This window comes from Coregonus lavaretus (assembly GCF_964263955.1).
Source record: "Coregonus lavaretus genome assembly, contig: HAP1_SCAFFOLD_3215, whole genome shotgun sequence".
Lineage (NCBI taxonomy): Eukaryota > Metazoa > Chordata > Actinopteri > Salmoniformes > Salmonidae > Coregonus > Coregonus lavaretus.
The window spans coordinates 14,459-35,018 of record NW_028160059.1 but is presented as its reverse complement, the minus strand read 5'-3'; the positions used below and the strand labels follow the sequence as shown (position 1 = coordinate 35,018).

At 41.8% G+C, this 20,560-nt stretch overlaps 1 protein-coding gene across 4 annotated transcripts in view; it reads left to right on the top strand.

Moving 5' to 3' along the window:
* The window catches only part of LOC311122227 (methionine synthase reductase-like), a gene marked incomplete at its 5' end in the record, with an annotated part of 31,757 nt that extends 14,356 nt beyond the window's left edge, over positions 1-17,401 (top strand). For all 4 annotated transcript variants that reach the window (XM_084196613.1, XM_084196612.1, XM_084196611.1 and 1 more), the window contains 3 exons: positions 362-454; positions 15,687-15,878; positions 16,027-17,401. In XM_084196613.1, the coding sequence (XP_084052739.1) occupies positions 362-454; positions 15,687-15,878; positions 16,027-16,171 (430 nt within the window). In that variant the 3' untranslated portion in view covers positions 16,172-17,401. The remainder of the gene's footprint in view (positions 1-361; positions 455-15,686; positions 15,879-16,026) is intronic.
* Between the last annotated feature and the right edge of the window lie 3,159 nt (positions 17,402-20,560).

The following is a 20,560-nucleotide window of genomic DNA, read 5'->3' as shown; positions in this document are numbered from 1 at the left end:
GTTGTGAGCAAGGACACTGTCTCGTCTTTAACCTCTGCTCTGAGCAAGGACACTGTCTCGTCTTTAACCTCTGCTCTGAGCAAGGACACTGTCTCGTCTTTAACCTCTGCTGTGAGCAAGGACACTGTCTCGTCTTTAACCTCTGCTGTGAGCAAGGACACTGTCCCGTCTTTAACCTCTGTTGTGAGCCAGGACTCTGTCCCGTCTTTAACCTCTGCTCTGAGCAAGGACACTGTCCCGTCTTTAACCTCTGTTGTGAGCCAGTACTCTGTCCCGCCTCTGTGTTTTTATTGATTGGGCTTTGAGTTCTCCTCCAGTGTATTTATATTTATTTATTTTCACCTCCTTTTTTCTCTTTCAGGGAGAAGGAGAGGGAGGGAAACCCGGAGGCGGAGTTTGGTGAGACCTGGCTGTTCTTCGGTTGTCGCCATAGAGACCGAGACTTCCTATTTAGGTGAGTGTTATTTTGACCAAAACATTGGGTCTTTTGGAAATGGCACCCTATTCCCTGTGTTGTGCTCTACTCTTCACCTGGACCTGCACAGGGTTCTGGTCAAAAGTAGTCCACTGTATAGGGAGTATGCTGCACCCATGCATTCCCAAAGTGTGGCACCCAAATGGGTGACCTCTGACTTTTACTCCAATCAGAGTGCAGATCGTCATGTAAACAAAGAAACTGCCTAGGCCAGGCTGTTATGTTCTATGACGTCATGGTTTCCTGGAACGTGTCACTTTCCTCTGTGTCCTTGACAGCCGTGGCGTGATCGAGAAGGTGGTGAGATTGAAGTGGTCCTTGTAGGACAATACTTTATATGATAGTCTGGCTCCCCCCCTCCCCCCATAGGACTAGAGATATGACTAGAACAACACCGTGCTGAGATATGACTAGAACAACACCGTGCTGAGATATGACTAGAACAACACCGTGCTGAGATATGACTAGAACAACACCGTGCTGAGATATGACTAGAACAACACAGTGCTGAGATATGACTAGAACAACACCGTGCTGATATATGACTAGAACAACACCGTGCTGAGATATGACTAGAACAACACCGTGCTGAGATATGACTAGAACAACACCGTGCTGAGATATGACTAGAACAACACCGTGCTGAGATATGACTAGAACAACACAGTGCTGAGATATGACTAGAACAACACCGTGCTGATATATGACTAGAACAACACCGTGCTGAGATATGACTAGAACAACACCGTGCTGAGATATGACTAGAACAACACCGTGCTGAGATATGACTAGAACAACACCGTGCTGAGATATGACTAGAACAACACCGTGCTGAGATATGACTAGAACAACACCGTGCTGAGATATGACTAGAACAACACAGTGCTGAGATATGACTAGAACAACACCGTGCTGATATATGACTAGAACAACACCGTGCTGAGATATGACTAGAACAACACAGTGCGGAGATATGACTAGAACAACACCGTGCTGAGATATGACTAGAACAACACCGTGCTGAGATATGACTAGAACAACACCGTGCGGAGATATGACTAGAACAACACCGTGCTGAGATATGACTAGAACAACACCGTGCTGAGCAACACTGGTACACAGGGATGGGGAGCTTATAGCTGGGTTAGGATGGAGAGTATATTGTACGCTATAGTGTTACAAAGCTCATAGATAGAGAAATATACACTGAATGTACAAAACATTAAGAACACCTTCCTAATATTGAGTTGCACCTTCCCCTTTTGCCCTCAGAACAGCATCAATTCGTCGTGGCATGGACTGTACAAGGTGTTGAAAGCATTCCACAGGGATGCTGGCCCATGTTTACTCAAATGCTTCCCACTGTTGTCAAGTTGGCTCGATGTCCTTTGGGTGGTGGACCATTTCTTGATACACACAGGAAACTGTTGAGCGTGAAAAACCCAGCAGCGTTGCAGTTCTTGACACAAACTGGTGCGCCTGACACCTACTAGCATACCCCATTCAAAGGCACTTAAATATTTTGTGTTGCCCATTCACCCTCTGAATGGCACACATACACAATCCATGTCTCAAAGCTTGAAAATCATTCTTTAACCTGTCTCCTCCCCTTCATCTACACTGATTTGAGTCGTTTTAACAGGTGACATCAAAAAGGGATCATAGCTTTCACCTGGATTCACCTTGTCAGTCTGTCATGGAAAGAGCAGGTGTTCCTAATGTGTTGTACACTCAGTGTATCTATTCCATGAAGTAGATACAGCAATTCCAGTTCAGAAGACTTGAAAACCATTTTTATTTCAAATCAAACTTACTTAACCGAGTGAATGCAAATATTCCAACCTTTGTCTTTTAAATTACTTCTAGCACTACCAAAACAACACAAAGCCATGTGAAGGCCCGTACACCAATCAAAGCGATGCATCCTGAGTAGATTACAAAGCGATGGATTTGTCCCAGAAATCATGAAAGAACAGATCAAAGAAAAATCTGCCTGTATTTGTTTATTTCCTTCCGTCTCTTTGTTAAATAAATCCTCACAGCCAGGCATCATGGGCTGATGGTTGTTTGTTCACAGGGGGAATTCAACCTAACCCAACTTTGGCCATCAGTGGGGGTCTGAAACATGAACTGATAGAAAAATATAGTATTCCCTTTGATGCTAAATATATCCTGTGGTCCTAGGCCAAACCTTGACATCCTGGGTGTGACATTAATATCACAGTGTTCTCCTATAAAAAACTAACTCTGGGATCAGCCCTAATCAACCCCAACACTTAACATATGTGTTAGAGGGTGACACCAATCTGACCTCCAGTCAGTTACTCAGACCCCCTGATGTTTTCTCCCTTTCCCTCCATCTTATTCCCTTATTCCATGGATAGTGATTTCAGTGCAGAGGGGAAGGGGGTTTACATTTTTACATTTTAGTCGTTTAGCAGACGTTCTTATCCAGAGCGACTTACAGTTAGTGAGTGCATACATTTTTTTCATACTGGCCCCCCGTGGGAATCGAACCCCACAACCCTGGCGTTGCAAGCGCCATGCTCTACCAACTGAGCTACAGGGGGACTACTGTAGCTCTTGTTAAGGGCCAGAGTGGCACCGCCAGACCAGACCAGACCACACCAGACCACACCAGACCAGACCAGACCAGACCAGACCAGACCAGACCAGACCAGACCAGACCAGGGTTTGACTGAGAGCTGAGGCCAGAGAGAAGAGCTCAGCTCAGTGGGGTCTGGGTGGAACCCTGGTACAAGGATGTTAACCTTTCAAACAGAAATCAAAGTCTCATTATATTGGCTGACATTCAACAGAGAACAGGGGGGAGGTCAGAAAAGAGAGAAAGGAGGAGAAATGGCAATATGAAATTAACTAGAGAATATTTATTCTGTTAGTCAACACCTTTCCCCCTAGACGTTTCTGTTAGTCAACACCTTTCCCCCTAGACGTTTCTGTTAGTCAACACCTCTCCCCCTAGACGTTTCTGTTAGTCAACACCTTTCCCCCTAGATGTTTCTGTTAGTCAACACCTTTCCCCCTAGACGTTTCTGTTAGTCAACACCTTTCCCCCTAGACGTTTCTACTAGTCAACACCTTTCCCCCTAGACGTTTCTACTAGTCAACACCTTTCCCCCTAGACGTTTCTACTAGTCAACACCTTTCCCCCTAGACGTTTCTAATAGTCAACACCTTTCCCCCTAGACGTTTCTACTAGTCAACACCTTTCCCCCTAGACGTTTCTACTAGTCAACACCTTTCCCCCTAGACGTTTCTAATAGTCAACACCTTTCCCCCTAGACGTTTAAGGGGGTGTATTCTTCATGTTGTTGTTTGATCACCAGGAAGTGAACCCTCATCACTGCTCTGTTGATTCTATCTGTGACCTCAGGGCCGTGAAGGAGTCCAGTCCAGACAATCCCAGGGGTCACATGTCAACGTCTTTCTCTTTTTCCTCCCCACCTCCTGTTTTCACTCTTGTCTTTCTAGTGTTTAACATACTTGGTAAACTAGGGATTTGTTTGCAGGGCTGTCAAAAATAGAATTGTTCATACTGAGTCATCCAGATGAATAAATGTCATGAGAAAAACATGGTGATGTTGTAGCAACAATACGTGACATTCAACCCAATGAGGGACAAAAAGAGAGAGAAAGAGACACAGAAGGAGAGAGGGAGAAATGGACAATAAAAACTACAGTGGGGGAAAAAAGTATTTAGTCAGCCACCAATTGTGCAAGTTCTCCCACTTAAAAAGATAAGAGAGGCCTGTAATTTTCATCATAGGTACACGTCAACTATGACAGACAAAATGAGAGAAAAAAATCCAGAAAATCACATTGTAGGATTTTTAATGAATTTATTTGCAAATTATGGTGGAAAATAAGTATTTGGTCAATAACAAAAGTTTCTCAATACTTTGTTATATACCCTTTGTTGGCAATGACACAGGTCAAACGTTTTCTGTAAGTCTTCACAAGGTTTTCACACACTGTTGCTGGTATTTTGGCCCATTCCTCCATGCAGATCTCCTCTAGAGCAGTGATGTTTTGGGGCTGTCGCTGGGCAACACAGACTTTCAACTCCCTCCAAAGATTTTCTATGGGGTTGAGATCTGGAGACTGGCTAGGCCACTCCAGGACCTTGAAATGCGTCTCACGAAGCCACTCCTTCGTTGCCCGGGCGGTGTGTTTGGGATCATTGTCATGCTGAAAGACCCAGCCACGTTTCATCTTCAATGCCCTTGCTGATGGAAGGAGGTTTTCACTCAAAATCTCACGATACATGGCCCCATTCATTCTTTCCTTTACACGGATCAGTCGTCCTGGTCCCTTTGCAGAAAAACAGCCCCAAAGCATGATGTTTCCACCCCCATGCTTCACAGTAGGTATGGTGTTCTTTGGATGCAACTCAGCATTCTTTGTCCTCCAAACACGACGAGTTGAGTTTTTACCAAAAAGTTCTATTTTTGTTTCATCTGACCATATGACATTCTCCCAATCCTCTTCTGGATCATCCAAATGCACTCTAGCAAACTTCAGACGGGCCTGGACATGTACTGGCTTAAGCAGGGGGACACGTCTGGCACTGCAGGATTTGAGTCCCTGGCGGCGTAGTGTGTTACTGATGGTAGGCTTTGTTACTTTGGTCCCAGCTCTCTGCAGGTCATTCACTAGGTCCCCCCGTGTGGTTCTGGGATTTTTGCTCACCGTTCTTGTGATCATTTTGACCACACGGGGTGAGATCTTGCGTGGAGCCCCAGATCGAGGGAGATTATCAGTGGTCTTGTATGTCTTCCATTTCCTAATAATTGCTCCCACAGTTGATTTCTTCAAACCAAGCTGCTTACCTATTGCAGATTCAGTCTTCCCAGCCTGGTGCAGGTCTACAATTTTGTTTCTGGTGTCCTTTGACAGCTCTTTGGTCTTGGCCATAGTGGAGTTTGGAGTGTGACTGTTTGAGGTTGTGGACAGGTGTCTTTTTATACTGATAACAAGTTCAAACAGGTGCCATTAATACAGGTAATGAGTGGAGGACAGAGGAGCCTCTTAAAGAAGAAGTTACAGGTCTGTGAGAGCCAGAAATTTTGCTTGTTTGTAGGTGACCAAATACTTATTTTCCACCATAATTTGCAAATAAATTCATTAAACTTTTTTTTTTCTCATTTTGACTGTCATAGTTGACGTGTACCTATGATGAAAATTACAGGCCTCTCTCATCTTTTTAAGTGGGAGAACTTGCACAATTGGTGGCTGACTAAATACTTTTTTCCCCCCACTGTATGTCTCCTTCGCTCACCTCCTCTGCAGTATTTACTGCATTTATACTCATTCCTGTCATGGCCTTCATATTTTATTAAAACTAGTTTTTAAAAGTATCCCTGCTACTGCAAAACATTTATAAGAATACCTTCACCCAAGTTCCCTCTGTTTCCAGACATCTCCTCATATATTGTCTAGTCTCTGTCTGTCTGTCCGCTTCTCCATCCTGTCAACCTTGGGTAAGGTTCTTCACTGGCCTAGAAAACAGTAAACCTTACTGTGCTGTTGCTACAAACCCAAAGCCCTGTAAAACATTGACGAGGAATAAACAGACTTGGCAAGCAGGTAATGGATAGACACACACACACACACACAAGGTTTCTGGGTATTTTATTAGGATCCCAATGAGCTGTTTATTTTTTTATTTTTTAGGGGGTATATCAGCTTTAATATTTCAGATTGTAACTTCCATCAATGTAATTGTCTGCATCACTTCCATTCCCCCATATGTTTTTTTTCTTCTCGTGTGTATATATATATATATATATATACATACATACATACATACATACATACACACACACACACACACACACACACACACACACACACACATCCTTTTAAAATTATATTACATTACTTTCCAACCCCACCACCCTTCCCCTATTGGAGTAAACTAGTGAACAACAACGCTTAGGCCTCTACTTCCAGCCCATACATACTATATACATTTTATGGACACAGTCAAATTCTACAATAATTATATTTTGATTGTTTTTACTCCTGAACTTCCTCCGATCATTTTCATGATGTCCATCTGGTTTGCTTCTATATGCCATATCTTTCTAACTGTGCTCTTTCACAAAAGCTCTCAACCTATAACCTATATACTTATTATGGACACAGTATGCTTTACATTAGTTATCTTGTTGTTATTAGTTGTTGTTGTTAGTCCCATCCTTCAGCTCCATTCAACACCTCCCATCTATCTCTCAACACCATCCATATTGGATTTCTATTTGCCATATATTTTTCAACTGTACTGTGATGTTTTACAAAAGTTCTGAACCTTTCTATTCTCATTGTTTCTACAGATCGTAAATTGAAAATAAACATTTTTGCTAAAAGTATTATTATATTATTGATCGATTGACTATGACTTTTCAGATCACCCAGTAGTGCTATCTGCAGGGTTAGCTCCAGGTAAATATTGCAATCCTTTAGCCATTCCTGGACCTGTGTCCAAAAACAAGCTACAAATGGACAGTACCAAAACAAATGATCTAATGATTCTGTCTCTTCGCAGCAAAATCTGCAGATCTGGGAAAATTGTATCCCCCATATAAATAACATTCTATTGGTAGCAAGAATTGTATATAATAATTGAAAAATTCAAAATGTTGAATCCGGCGTCGTTTTGCGTATCAATTCATAAACACTATGCCATGGGATCGGTACGTCAAAAATCTCTTCCCAACTATTTTGCAATCTATATGGGACGGCTGTCAATCCTTTGGTCCTTAAATGAAGCTGGTATACTTTTTTATTTATCACAATTTTATTTAACCAATTATATTCTTTAATGCAGGGCAGACAGACAAGTTCCTTACTTTTTCCCCCTTCCACTTTCATTTTCAATTTTTGCGGTAATGCTGCAATTATTTGGTTGTAATTTTGGGTAGAGCAGACATTTCCATATGTTTTTGTTAGCTGCATGTGCGACAACTCCACCAGTCCTACCGATTAATATCATTTATGAAGATTATACCTTTTTTAAACATTTTGTCAAAAAAAAAAAGTTTTTTTTATCAATTAGTATATTTGAGTTTAACCACAATATTTGTTGCATTATTTCTTCTGTCATTTCTGGAGGATTAAATTGAAATTGCAACCAACTTTCTATGGCTTGTTTTAGAAATAGTGATATTTGGGAGATGATTTCCTTTTCAAATAACTTAGTGAGAGGTTGTAATCTGAATAAAGGGAAAAAGGCCATTCTTGAACATTGGGTGAGACAATCTTACTAATTTGCTAGAGAACCAGTTCGGATTTAAGTATAACTTTTGTATGACTGAAGCTTTTAGTGATAGGTCTAATGCTTTAATATTTAATAATTTCTGTCCTCCGAATATATAAATATATAAATAGGCCCGTTTAATTTTGTCTGGCTTGCCGTTCCATATAAAATTGAATATTTTTTTCTCATATAATTAAAATAACTGTTCGCTAGGCGCAGGCAAGACCATAAGCAAATAGGTAAACTGGGATAATACTAAAGAGTTAATTAGGGTGATTTTTCCACAAATTGACAGGTATTTACCTTTCCATGGTAGCAAGATCTTATCTATTTTTGCTAACTTTCTATTAAAATATATTGGAGTGAGATCATTTATTTCATTTGGGATATGTATTCTGAGTATATCCACATCATCATCAGACCATTTTATTGGTAAACTACATGGTAATGTAACATTTTTATTTTTTAGTGATCCAATACGTAATATAGTACATTTATAATAATTTGGTTGTAATCCAGAGAGGTCCCCATTAGCTGTTGCAAAAGCAGCAGCTACTCTTCCTGGGGTCCACACAAAACATGAAACATGAATACAGAACATTAATAGACAAGAACAGCTCAAGGACAGAACTACATACATATATATTTTTTAAAGGCACACGTAGCCTACATATCAATACATACACACAAACTATCTACGTCAAATAGGGGCGAGGCGTTGTGCCGTGAGGTGTTGCTTTATCTGTTTTTTGAAACCAGGTTTGCTGTTTATTTGAGCAATATGAGATGGAATGGAGTTCCATGCAATAATGGCTCTATATAATACTGTACGCTTTCTTGAATTTGTTCTGGATGTGGGGACTGTGAAAAGACCCCTGGTGGTATGTCTGGTGGGGTAAGTGTGTGTGTCAGAGCTGTGTGTAAGTTGACTATGCAAACAATTTGGGATTTTCAACACACTGTTTCTTATAAAAAGAAGTGATGCAGTCAGTCTCTCCTCAACTCTAAGCCAAGAGAGACTGGCATGGATAGTCCCTCTGATTACCCCGTGTAGCTCAGTTGGTAGAGCATGGCGCTTGCAACGCCAGGGTTGTGGGTTCGTTTCCCACGGGGGGCCAGTATGAGAAAATGTATGCACTCATTAACTGTAAGTCACTCTGGATAAGAGCGTCTGCTAAATGATTAAAATGTAAAATGTAAATTACAATGAAGAGCAATACGTGCCGCTCTGTTTTGGGCCAGCTGCAGCTTAACTAGGTCTTTCCTTGCAGCACTGGACCACACGACTGGACAATAATCAACATTAGACTAAACGAGCATGCAGAACTTGTATTTTGGAGTGTGGTGTCAAAAAAGCAGAGCATCTCTTTATTACGGACAGACCTCTCCCCATCTTTACAACCATTGAATCTATGTTTTGACCATGATAGTTTACAATCTAAGGTAACGCCAAGTAATTTAGTCACAACTTGTTCAACAGCCACACCATTCATTACCAGATTCAGCTGAGGTCTAGAACTTAGGGAATGATTTGTACCAAATACAATGCTCTTGGTTTTAGATGTTCAGGACCAGTTTATTAGTGGCCACCATTCCAAAACAGACTGCAACTCTTTGTTAAGGGTTTCGGTGACTTCATTAGCTGTGGTTGCTGATGCGTATATGGTTGAATCATCAGCATACATGGACACACATGCTTTGTTTAATGCCAGTGGCAGGTCATTGGTAAAAATAGAAAAGAGGAGGGCCTAGAGAGCTGCCCTGCAGTACACCACACTTTACATGTTTGACATTAGAGAAGCTTCCATTAAAGAAAACTCTGAGTTCAATTAGATAGATAGCTCTGAATCCACGATATGGCAGAGGTTGAAAAGCCATAACACATACACTACCATTCAAAAGTTTGGGATCACTTAGAAATGTCCTTGTTTTCCATGAAAACATACATTAAATGAGTTTGAATAAGAAATATAGCAAAATTATTTTTAATAGAAATAATAATTGTCGTTCAAACTTTGCTTTCGTCAAAGAATCCTCCATTTGCAGCAATTACAGCCTTGCAAACCTTTGGCATTCTAGTTGTCAATTTGTTGAGGTAATCTGAAAAGGTTTCACCCCATGCTTCCTGATGCACCTCCCACAAGTTGGATTGGCTTGATGGGCACTTCTTACGTACCATACGGTCAAGCTGCTCCCACAACAGCTCAATAGGGTTGAGATCCGGTGACTGTGCTGGCCACTCCATTATAGAAAGAATACCAGCTGACTGCTTCTTCCCTAAAATAGTTATTGCATAGTTTGGAGCTGTGCTTTGGGTCATTGTCCTGTTGTAGGAGGAAATTGGCACCAATCAAGCGCCATCCACAGGGTATGGCATGGCGTTACAAAATGGAGTGATAGCCTTCCTTCTTCAAAATCCCTTTTACCCTGTACAAATCTCCCACTTTACCACCACCAAAGCACCCCCAGACCATCACATTGCCTCCACCATGCTTGACAGATGGCATCAAGCACTCCTCCAGCATATTTTCATTTGGTCTGTGTCTCACAAATGTTCTTCTTTGTGATCCGAACACCTCAAACTTCGATTCGTCTGTCCATAACACTTTTTTCCAATCTTCCTCTGTCCAGTGTCTGTGTTCTTTTGCCCATCTTAATCTTTTCTTTTTATTGGCCAGTCTGAGATATGTATTTTTCTTTGCAACTCTGCCTAGAAGGTCGGCATCCCGGAGTCGCCTCTTCACTGTTGACGTTGAGACTGGTGTTTTGCGGGTACTATTTAATAAAGCTGCCAGTTGAGGACCTGTGAGGCGTCTGTTTCTGAAACTAGACACTAATGTATTTGTTCTCTTGCTCAGTTGTGCACCGGGGCCTTCCACTCCTCTTTCTATTCTGGTTAGAGACAGTTTGCGCTGTTCTGTGAAGGGAGTAGTACACAGCGTTGTACGAGATCTTCAGTTTCTTGGCAATTTCTCACATGGAATAGCCTTCCTTTCTCAGAACAAGAATAGACTGACGAGTTTCAGAAGAAAGTTATTTGTTTCTGGCCATTTTGAGCCTGTAATCGAACCCACAATTGCTGATGCTCCAGATACTCAACTAGTCTCAAGAAGGGCAGTTTTTTTTATTGCTTCTTTTAATCAGCACAACAGTTTTCAGCTGTGCTAAGATAATTGCAGAAGGGTTTTCTAATGATCAATTAGCCTAAAATGATCAACTTGGATTAGCAAACACAACGTGCCATTGGGAACACAGGACTGGTGGTTGCTGATAATGGGCCTCTGTACGCCTATGTAGATATTCCATAAAAAATCAGCCGTTTCCAGCTACAATAGCCATTTACAACATTAACAATGTCTACACTGTATTTCTGATCAATTTGATGTTATTTTAATGGACAAAAAATTGCTTTTCTTTCAAAAACAAGGACATTTCTAAGTGACCCCAAACTTTTGAACGGTAGTGTACATTTATTCAACAACAGGTTATGGTGAATAATATCAAAGGCTGCACTGAAATCTAACAGTACAGCTCCCACAATCTTCTTATTATCAATTTCTTTCAATCAATCATCAGTCATTTGTGTCAGTGCAGTACATGTTGAGTGCCCTTTCCTATAAGCATGTTGAAAGTCTGTTGTTAATTTGTTTACAGAGAAATGGCATTGTATTTGGTCAAACACCATTTTTTCCCCAACAGTTTGCTAAGAGCTGGCAGCAAGATTATAGGTCTACTGTTAGAACCAGTAAAGGCCGCTTTACCATTCTTTGGTAGTGGAATTACTTTGGCTTCCCTCCAGGCCTGAGGACAAATACTTTCCTCTAGGCTCAGATTAAAGATAGGACAGATAGGAGTGGCTATACAGTCAGCTACCATCCTCAGTAGCTTTCCATCTAAGTGGTCAATGCCAGGAGGTTTGTCATTATTGATTGATAACAATAATTGTTCCACCTCTCCCACACTAACTTTACAAAATTCAAACTTGCAATGCTTTTCTGTCATTGTTTTTTTAATGCATGAATACGATGGCTCACTGTTCATTGTTGTCATTTCCTGCCCAAGTTTTCCCACTTTCCAATAAAGAAATCATTAAAATAATTGGCAACAAATCAAATGGTTTTGTGATGATTTGATTTGATGAAAGATGGAGTTGAATTTGTCTTTCTACCCAAAGTTTTTTTTCCATCATTCTTTATACACTGCTCAAAAATAAATAAAGGGAACACTTAAACAACACAATGTAACTCCCAAGTCAATCACACTTCTGTGAAATCAAACTGTCCACTTAGGAAGCAACACTGATTGACAATACATTTCACATGCTGCTGTGCAAATGGAATAGACAACAGGTGGAAATTATAGGCAATTAGCAAGACACCCCCAATAACGGACTGGTTCTGCAGGTGGTGACCACAGACCACTTCTCAGTTCCTATGCTTCCTGGCTGATGTTTTGGTCACATTTGAATGCTGGCGGTGCTTTCACTCTAGTGGTAGCATGAGACGGAGTCTACAACCCACGCAAGTGGCTCAGGTAGTGCAGCTCATCCAGGATGGCACATCAATGCGAGCTGTGGCAAGAAGGTTTGCTGTGTCTGTCAGCGTAGTGTCCAGAGCATGGAGGCGCTACCAGAAGACAGGCCAGTACATCAGGAGACGTGGAGGAGGCCATAGGAGGGCAACAACCCAGCAGCAGGACCGCTACCTCTGCCTTTGTGCAAGGAGGAGCAGGAGGAGCTTCTTACGGAGCCACTCCTTAGTTGCCCTTACTGTGTGTTTCGGGTCGTTGTCATGCTGGAAGACCCAGCCACGACCCATCTTCAATGCTCTTACTGAGGGAAGGAGGTTGTTGGCCAAGATCTCGTGATACATGGCCCCATCCATCCTCCCCTCAATACGGTGCAGTCGTCCTGTCCCCTTTGCAGAAAAGCATCCCCAAAGAATGATGTTTCCACCTCCATGCTTCACGGTTGGGATGGTGTTCTTGGGGTTGTACTCATCCTCCTCCTTCCTCCAAACACGGCGAGTGGAGTTTAGACCAAAAAGCTATATTTTTGTCTCATCAGACCACATGACCTTCTCCCATTCCTCCTCTGGATCATCCAGATGGTCATTGGCAAACTTCAGACGGGTCTGGACATGCGCTGGCTTGAGCAGGGGGACCTTGCGTACGCTGCAGGATTTTAATCCATGACGGCGTAGTGTGTTACTAATGGTTTTCTTTGAGACTGTGGTCCCAGCTCTCTTCAGGTCATTGAACAGGTCCTGCCGTGTAGTTCTGGGCTGATCCCTCACCTTCCTCATGATCATTCATGCCCCACGAGGTGAGATCTTGCATGGAGCCCCAGACCGAGGGTGATTGACCGTCATCTTGAACTTCTTCCATTTTCTAATAATTGCGCCAACAGTTGTTGCCTTCTCACCAAGCTGCTTGTCTATTGTCCTGTAGCCCATCCCAGCCTTGTGCAGGTCTACAATTCTATCCCTGATGTCCTTACACAGCTCTCTGGTCTTGGCCATTGTGGAGAGGTTGAAGTCTGTTTGATTGTGTGTGGACAGGTGTATTTTATACAGGTAACGAGTTCAAACATGTGCAGTTAATACAGGTAATGAGTGGAGAACATGAGGGCATCTTAAAGAAAAACTAACAGGTCTGTGAGAGCCAGAATTCTTACTGGTTGGTAGGTGATCAAATACTTATGTCATGCAATAAAATGCAAATTAATTACTTAAAAATCATACAATGTGATTTTCTGGATTTTTGTTTTAGATTCCGTCTCTCACAGTTGAAGTGTACCTATGATAAAAATTACAGACCTCTACATGCTTTGTAAGTAGGAAAACCTGCAAAATCGGCAGTGTATCAAATACTTGTTCTCCCCACTGTATATTAATATGGGCTATTTTCAGCTCTTTCCAGGGTAGCTTCTCAGAGATAGACATAATATGGAAAAGAGCAAACAAGGCAAGAGAAAAATATATACACTCAGCAGTCCATTAATCAATTGGTGTGTATGTGTGTGTGTGTGTGTGTGTGTGTGTGTGCTGCGGGGTTGAAGCTACGAACCCATAGGCTTGGCTCTCTCATCCGTTCCAGGCTTTTGGGAGGGAGGGTGGACAATGAGCCTGTCATAGCGGATGTAAGCAATGTCCCCACACGCTCTGGTAGCTTTCATGGCTGGGATAAGTTCTTCCCTCTTCTGTCGCACAGCTTCAGGATAGTCCTCGTTGAGGAAGATATACGTTCCTCTCAAGCTCTTGGCTCTTTCCAGAACCGCTACCTTGTCCTTGAACCTCAGGAACTTGACCACTATCGGCCTGGGCCTGTCACCTGGGCCGGTGGTAGGTTTTCCAGTCCTGTGGGCGCGCTCCACCTCAATCTTCCTGTGGTCCATCTTCAATTTCTCAGAGATAATTTCCCTCACTTTGTCCTCAGACTCCGTCCAGGTCCCATGTGGAGTTTCTGCAATTCTGTCCACAACTATGTTGTTCCGCCTTGACTGTCCCTCGAGACAGTCTGATTTATCCGTCATTGTTATCATGGATTCACAGACAGAACTGATGTCCTCTCTCAATGACTTACAGATTGCTGTAATCTTGCCGTTCTTCTGTTTCAACTCATCGAGCTGAACCTGGGAGAACTGCAAACTGTTCTTTAGGTCCTGGATCTCTCTGGTCAGGTCGTCCATTCTTTTATTAGTCGAAAACACCAGTATTTCGACAAAGCACTTGAAGCTATTTTCTTGTTGTAACAACTGCTTGTAGAACTATTTTTGTTCGTTTAAAAGATCCTTCATGTGTGATAGAGACACACCACTGTCCTCAACGGTGTCATGGTAGCTAGCAACGTAGGTTACGCTGTTACTCCTCGCAGTTCCAGATAGGGCAGGTCACAGGGAAGATTGATAACAACAAACAGCAGGGATCCCAGCCACAATGGCTAACTGCATCGCGGGCTGCGTTCAAGCCCTCAAGAAAACCCCGCTAGCTTGATATGCTGCTAGCTAGCAGCTAGGCTAGCTGCAACGCCAAATAGCTCCTCAGACCCGTCCTTGGTCGGCAGGATCACTGGACAGAGACTAGCAATCCCAGCAACTGATGCCAACTGTGTCGCGGGATCCAAACTAAAAAGTTAGCTAGCTACAAAGAACTTCCCAATACACTTTCAAAATGACAAACTTTTCAAAATAACAAATCCGAGCTCTTCCTCGGTTACGGCAAGCAGCAAGGCTAGGTGGATTGATTGTAAAAAGATGCTTATAAGAGGTACTCCACCTTTCTTATGAAATCTATATTTTTCCATTTCTCTTGAGCTAAATAAGATATATCAGTTAGCCTGTGTTTTTATGTGTAGGCTTGTACACTGCTGGGATGGAAACTTTTTTTAAACTTGTTATTTTGGAAATAACTATCATTTAAAGCTATGTGTAAATAACTCCTATTGAAGGTACAGTGTGTAAATAACTCATATTAAAGCTACAGTGTGTAAATAACTCCTATTAAAGCTACAGTGTGTAAATAACTCCTATTAAAGCTACAGTGTGTAAATAACTCATATTAAAGCTACAGTGTGTAAATAACTCACATTAAAGGTACAGTGTGTAAATAACTCACATTAAAGGTACAGTGTGTAAATAACTCACATTAAAGGTACAGTGTGTAAATAACTCACATTAAAGGTACAGTGTGTAAATAACTCATATTGAAGGTACAGTGTGTAAATAACTCCTATTGAAGGTACAGTGTGTAAATAACTCCTATTGAAGGTACAGTGTGTAAATAACTCCTATTGAAGGTACAGTGTGTAAATAACTCCTATTGAAGGTACAGTGTGTAAATAACTCCTATTGAAGGTACAGTGTGTAAATAACTCCTATTGAAGGTACAGTGTGTAAATAACTCTCTCTCTTTCTTTCTCTTTTCCTTCTCTCAGAGAGGAGCTGCAGGGTTTTGTGGCCAATGGAACCCTCACCCATCTGAAAGTGTGTTTCTCGCAGGACACTCGGGAGGGGACAGAAACAGAGATCGAGATGGGACCCAGATACGTCCAACACAACCTTCTCCGCCATGCCAAAGACATCATCAACAACCTCCTCAAGGAGAATGGATGCCTCTACGTCTGCGGGTGAGCTCAGCTTTGATGATGGTGGTGATGATGATGGTTGATGGTTGATGTTAATAGGGAAACAATGGAATAATATGGTCGATTGAGTTCATTATTTTAGTGGATGTGGATCACTGGTTTTACTGACTACCTTACTTTGCTCCCACAGTGATGCTAAGAACATGGCTAAAGATGTGAATGACACCCTGATAGAGATTGTATCAGCAGAGCTTCAGCTGGATAAACTGGACGCCATGAATAGACTGGCCGGACTCAGGGAGGAGAAACGCTATCTACAGGACATATGGAGCTGAGTGGATGAATCTTCAATATACAGTTCCTTCAGAAAGTATTCACACCCCTTGACTTTTTCCACATTTTGTTGTGTTACAAGTTGGGATTAAAATGTATTTAATTGTCTTTTTTTTTTTTGTCCACGATCTACACAAAATACTATGTAATGTCAAAGTGGAAGAAAAATTATAACATTTGTAAAACAATAAAAAGATGATGATGACCTAACTATTCAGCAGAACAATAACCTAAAACATAATGCCAAATCTACACTGGAGTTCCTTACCAAGAAGACAGTGAATCTTCCTGAGTGGCCGAGTTACAGTTTTGACTTAAATCTGCTTGAAAATCTAAGGCAAGACCTGAAAACGGTTGTCTAGCAATGATCAACAACCAATTTGACAGAGCTTGAAGAATATTGAAAAGAATAATGGGCAAATATTGTACAATCCAGGTGTGCAAATCTCTTAGAGACCAGAAACAGCTGTAATCACTGCCAAAGGGGATTCTAACATATACTGACTCAGGAGTGTGAATTCATTTTCAATAAATTAGCAAACATTTCTAAAAACATGTTTTTACTTTGTTATTATGGAGTATTGTGTGTAGATGGGTGAGAAACAATTATAATATTGAATCCATTTTGAATTCAGGCTGTAACACAACAAAATGTGGAATAAGTCAAGGGGTATGAACACTTTCTGAAGGCACTGTCTCTTATCTCGCTGACAGAAAAGGTCCATATAATTTTAGTTGGCAGGTAGCTTAGTGGGTAAGAGCGTTGTGCCAGTAACCGAAAGGTCGCTGGTTCTAATCCCCGAGCCGACTAGGTGAAAAATCTGTCTGTGCCCTTAAGCAAGGCACTTAACCCTAATTGCTCATGTAAGTCGCTCTGGATAAGACATCTGCTAAATGACTAAAATGTCAATGTAAATTTCCTTTCAGCAACACATAAACTGACCATATGGATTGGGTTGCATGCTGTTCCTTTTGCCTCACAGGACCTGACCATGAACTTCATCAACTTACCACTGATTTTTCAAACTTTCAAGTACTATAGATGTTTTATTGTAGTTTAATGCAAGACTAAACACACACCTGTTTTACTACTCACACAACTCTGTTTGACTCTGGAGTCCTGCAGCGTATTCACACCATGAAATCAGTACTGTAGCTATCCCTGGGAGACTAAATGAAAGCTAGGTGAAACTGTGCCTTCAATCATGAGTTAATAAATGTTACACATTTAACATTTTCTCATCCTAGTGTGTCCTCAGGCCACTACTCTACTACCACATATCTACAACACAAAATCCATGTGTACGTGTGTGTAGAGTGCGTGTCTTATGTGTGTCTGTGCCTGTGTGTGTGTGTCTCTTCACAGTACCCCCTGTCCCATAAGGTATATTTTTATCTGTTTTTGAAATCTGATTCTACTGCTTGCAGCAGTTACCTGATGTGGAATAGAGTTTGATGTAGTCATGGCTCTATGTAGTACTGTGCGCCTCCCATAGTCTGTTCTGGACTTGGAGATTGTGAAGAGACCTCTGGTGGCATGTCTTGTGGGGTATGCATGAGTGTCCGAGCTGTGTGCTAGTAGTTTAAACAGACACCTCGGTGCATTCAGCATGTCAACACTTCTTACAAAAATAAGTAGTGATGAAGTCAATCTCTCCTCCACTTTGAGCCATGAGAGATTTACATGCATATTATTCATGTTAGCTCCCCGTGTACATTTAAGGGCCAGCCGTGCTGCCCTGTTCTGAGCCAATTGTAATTTTTGCGAGGTCCCTCTTTGTGGCACCTGACCACACGACTGAACAGTAGTCCAGGTGCGATAAAACTAGGGCCTGTAGGACCTGGCTTGCTCCCTTACGACGCCAGGACAGCGGAGTCACTGACCACCTTCCGGAGACACTTGAAACCCTACCTCTTTAAGGAATACCTGGAATAGTATAAAAGTAATCCTTCTTCCCCCACACCCCATAAAAATAAAAAATAGCCAGTGGGACAACCACTTTTTATCATAAGTTGAATGCACCAATTTGTCACTCTGGAAAAGAGCGTCTGCTAAATTATGTAAATGTAAGTGTTGTTAAAAAGGCAGAGCAACACTTTATTATGGACAGACTTCTCCCCATTTTAGCTACTGTTTTATCAACATGTTATTCCAAACAGTTTAGTCACCTAAACCTGCTCAATTTCCACATCATTTATTACAAGATTTAGTTGAGGTTTAGTAAATAATTTGTCCCATATACGATGCTTTTAGTTTTTTTTCTAACTTATTCCTTGCCACCCATTCTGAAACTAACTGCAGGTCTTTGTTAAGTGTTGCAGGGATTTCACTTGCTGTAGTAGCTGACGTGTATTGTGTTCAGTCATCCGCATACATAGACACACTGGCTTTACTCAAAGCCAGTGGCATGTCATTAGTAAAGATTGAGAAAAGTAAGTGGCCTAGACAGCTGCCCTGGGGAATTCCTGATTCTACCTGGATTATGTTGGAGAGGCTTCCATTAAAGAACACCCTCTGTGTTCTGTTAGACAGGTAACTCTTTATCCACATTACAGCAGGGGGTGTAAAGCCATAACACATACGTTATTCCAGCAGCAGACATCAATTTCTCTCAGCCAATCATCAGTCATTTGTGTAAGTGCTGTGCTTGTTGAATATCCTTCCCTATAAGCGTGCTGAAAGTCTGTTGTCAATTTGTTTATAGTAAAATAGCGTTGTATCTGGTCAAACACAATTTTTCCCAAAACTTTACTAAGGGTTGGTAACAGGCTGATTGGTCGGCTATTTGAGCTAGTAAAGGGGGCTTTACTAGTCTTGGGTAGCGGAATTACTTTTGCTTCCCTCCATGCCTGAGGGCACACACTTTCTAGTAGGCTTAGATTGAAGATATGGCAAATAAGAGTGGCAAAATCGTCCGCTATTATCCTCAGTAATTTTCCATCCAAGTTGTCAGCTTGAACGGTCTCTGATGTATTTCTGATGCTCACAGTATGATGATAATACTGTATGAAGATCTGGTGGGTGAAACTTATCTTGGCACAGGCACAAGTCCAGATGAAACCCATTCAGAGATAACAATCAAAGATTATGAGTTTTGATTGATTAGGGATGATTGTGTTTAATTTAAGAATAATTTAATCGTTCAACGTGACTTTCCTCACTAGATGAAGCTGTAGTCGGCGGTTAGTTAATTGAAGGATTTCCGCTATAGGCCTCCCACCCAAGTTTCAAGTTTTTCTAGTTTTATTAGTCGTATGCATGGGTTACGCATTGGTATACATCATCCAACGAAATGCTTACTTACAGGTTCCTTCTCGACAATGCAACAACAATAAGAAATAGTAAAAAATAAGAATACGAACATAAAGTACATATTTTTTATTAACCTTTATTTTAACACGTTGTCATATTGAGACCAAGTCTCTTTTTCAAATGAGCCCCTGTGCAGTACGAACAAACACATCAATACAAAACACAATAAAATACTAAATTACAAAACATGATAATACAAAACAAAAACAATCTTCGCTTGCAGCATTCCACTGTTTTACATTCCCAAAAGGGCAGCAGGCATTCAATCTGAGCCTCCCTGCAACACATTCAACCCTTAGCCTCCCCTGCAACACATTCAACCCTGAGCCTCCCCTGCAACACATTCAACCCTGAGCCTCCCCTGCAACACATTCAACCCTGAGCCTCCCCTGCAACACATTCAACCCTGAGCCTCCCCTGCAACACATTCCACATCTGTAGAACATAAAAACTAAAAGCAGCTCCTCCCTAAATCAGAAGCCACCCTTGGAACCTCTAGCACTATCCAATCTGGTGCTCTCGTACTGGATTCTATTGTTGTGACCTTGACCAGGGTTGTCAGATACATCGGACGTTTCTGCCGGAGCGCTTAGTAAATAAATAAATGGGAATGCTGCTCTCTTCTTACATACAGAGAGGCCCAACCCACTTTTTTGATACAATACACAATGGTGAGTTCTAACATTTACATTTTAGTCATTTAGCAGACGCTCTTATCCAGAGCGACTTACAGTTAGTGAATACATATATTATTTTTTATACTGGCCCCCCGTGGGATTCGAACCCACAACCCTGGCGTTGCAAACGCCATGCTCTATCAACTGAGCTACATCCCTGCCGGCCATTCCCTCCCCTACCCTGGACGACGCTGGGCCAATTGTGCGCCGCCCATGAGTCTCCCGGTCGCGGCCGGCTGCGACAGAGCCTGGATTCGAACCAGGATCTCTAGTGGCACAGTTAGCACTGCGATGCAGTGCTTAGACCACTGCACCACTCAGGAGGTCTAAAATGATCACCGGTAATGAATCTAACGGTAATGAATCTAAGGTAATGAATCTAAGGTAATGAATCTAAGGGC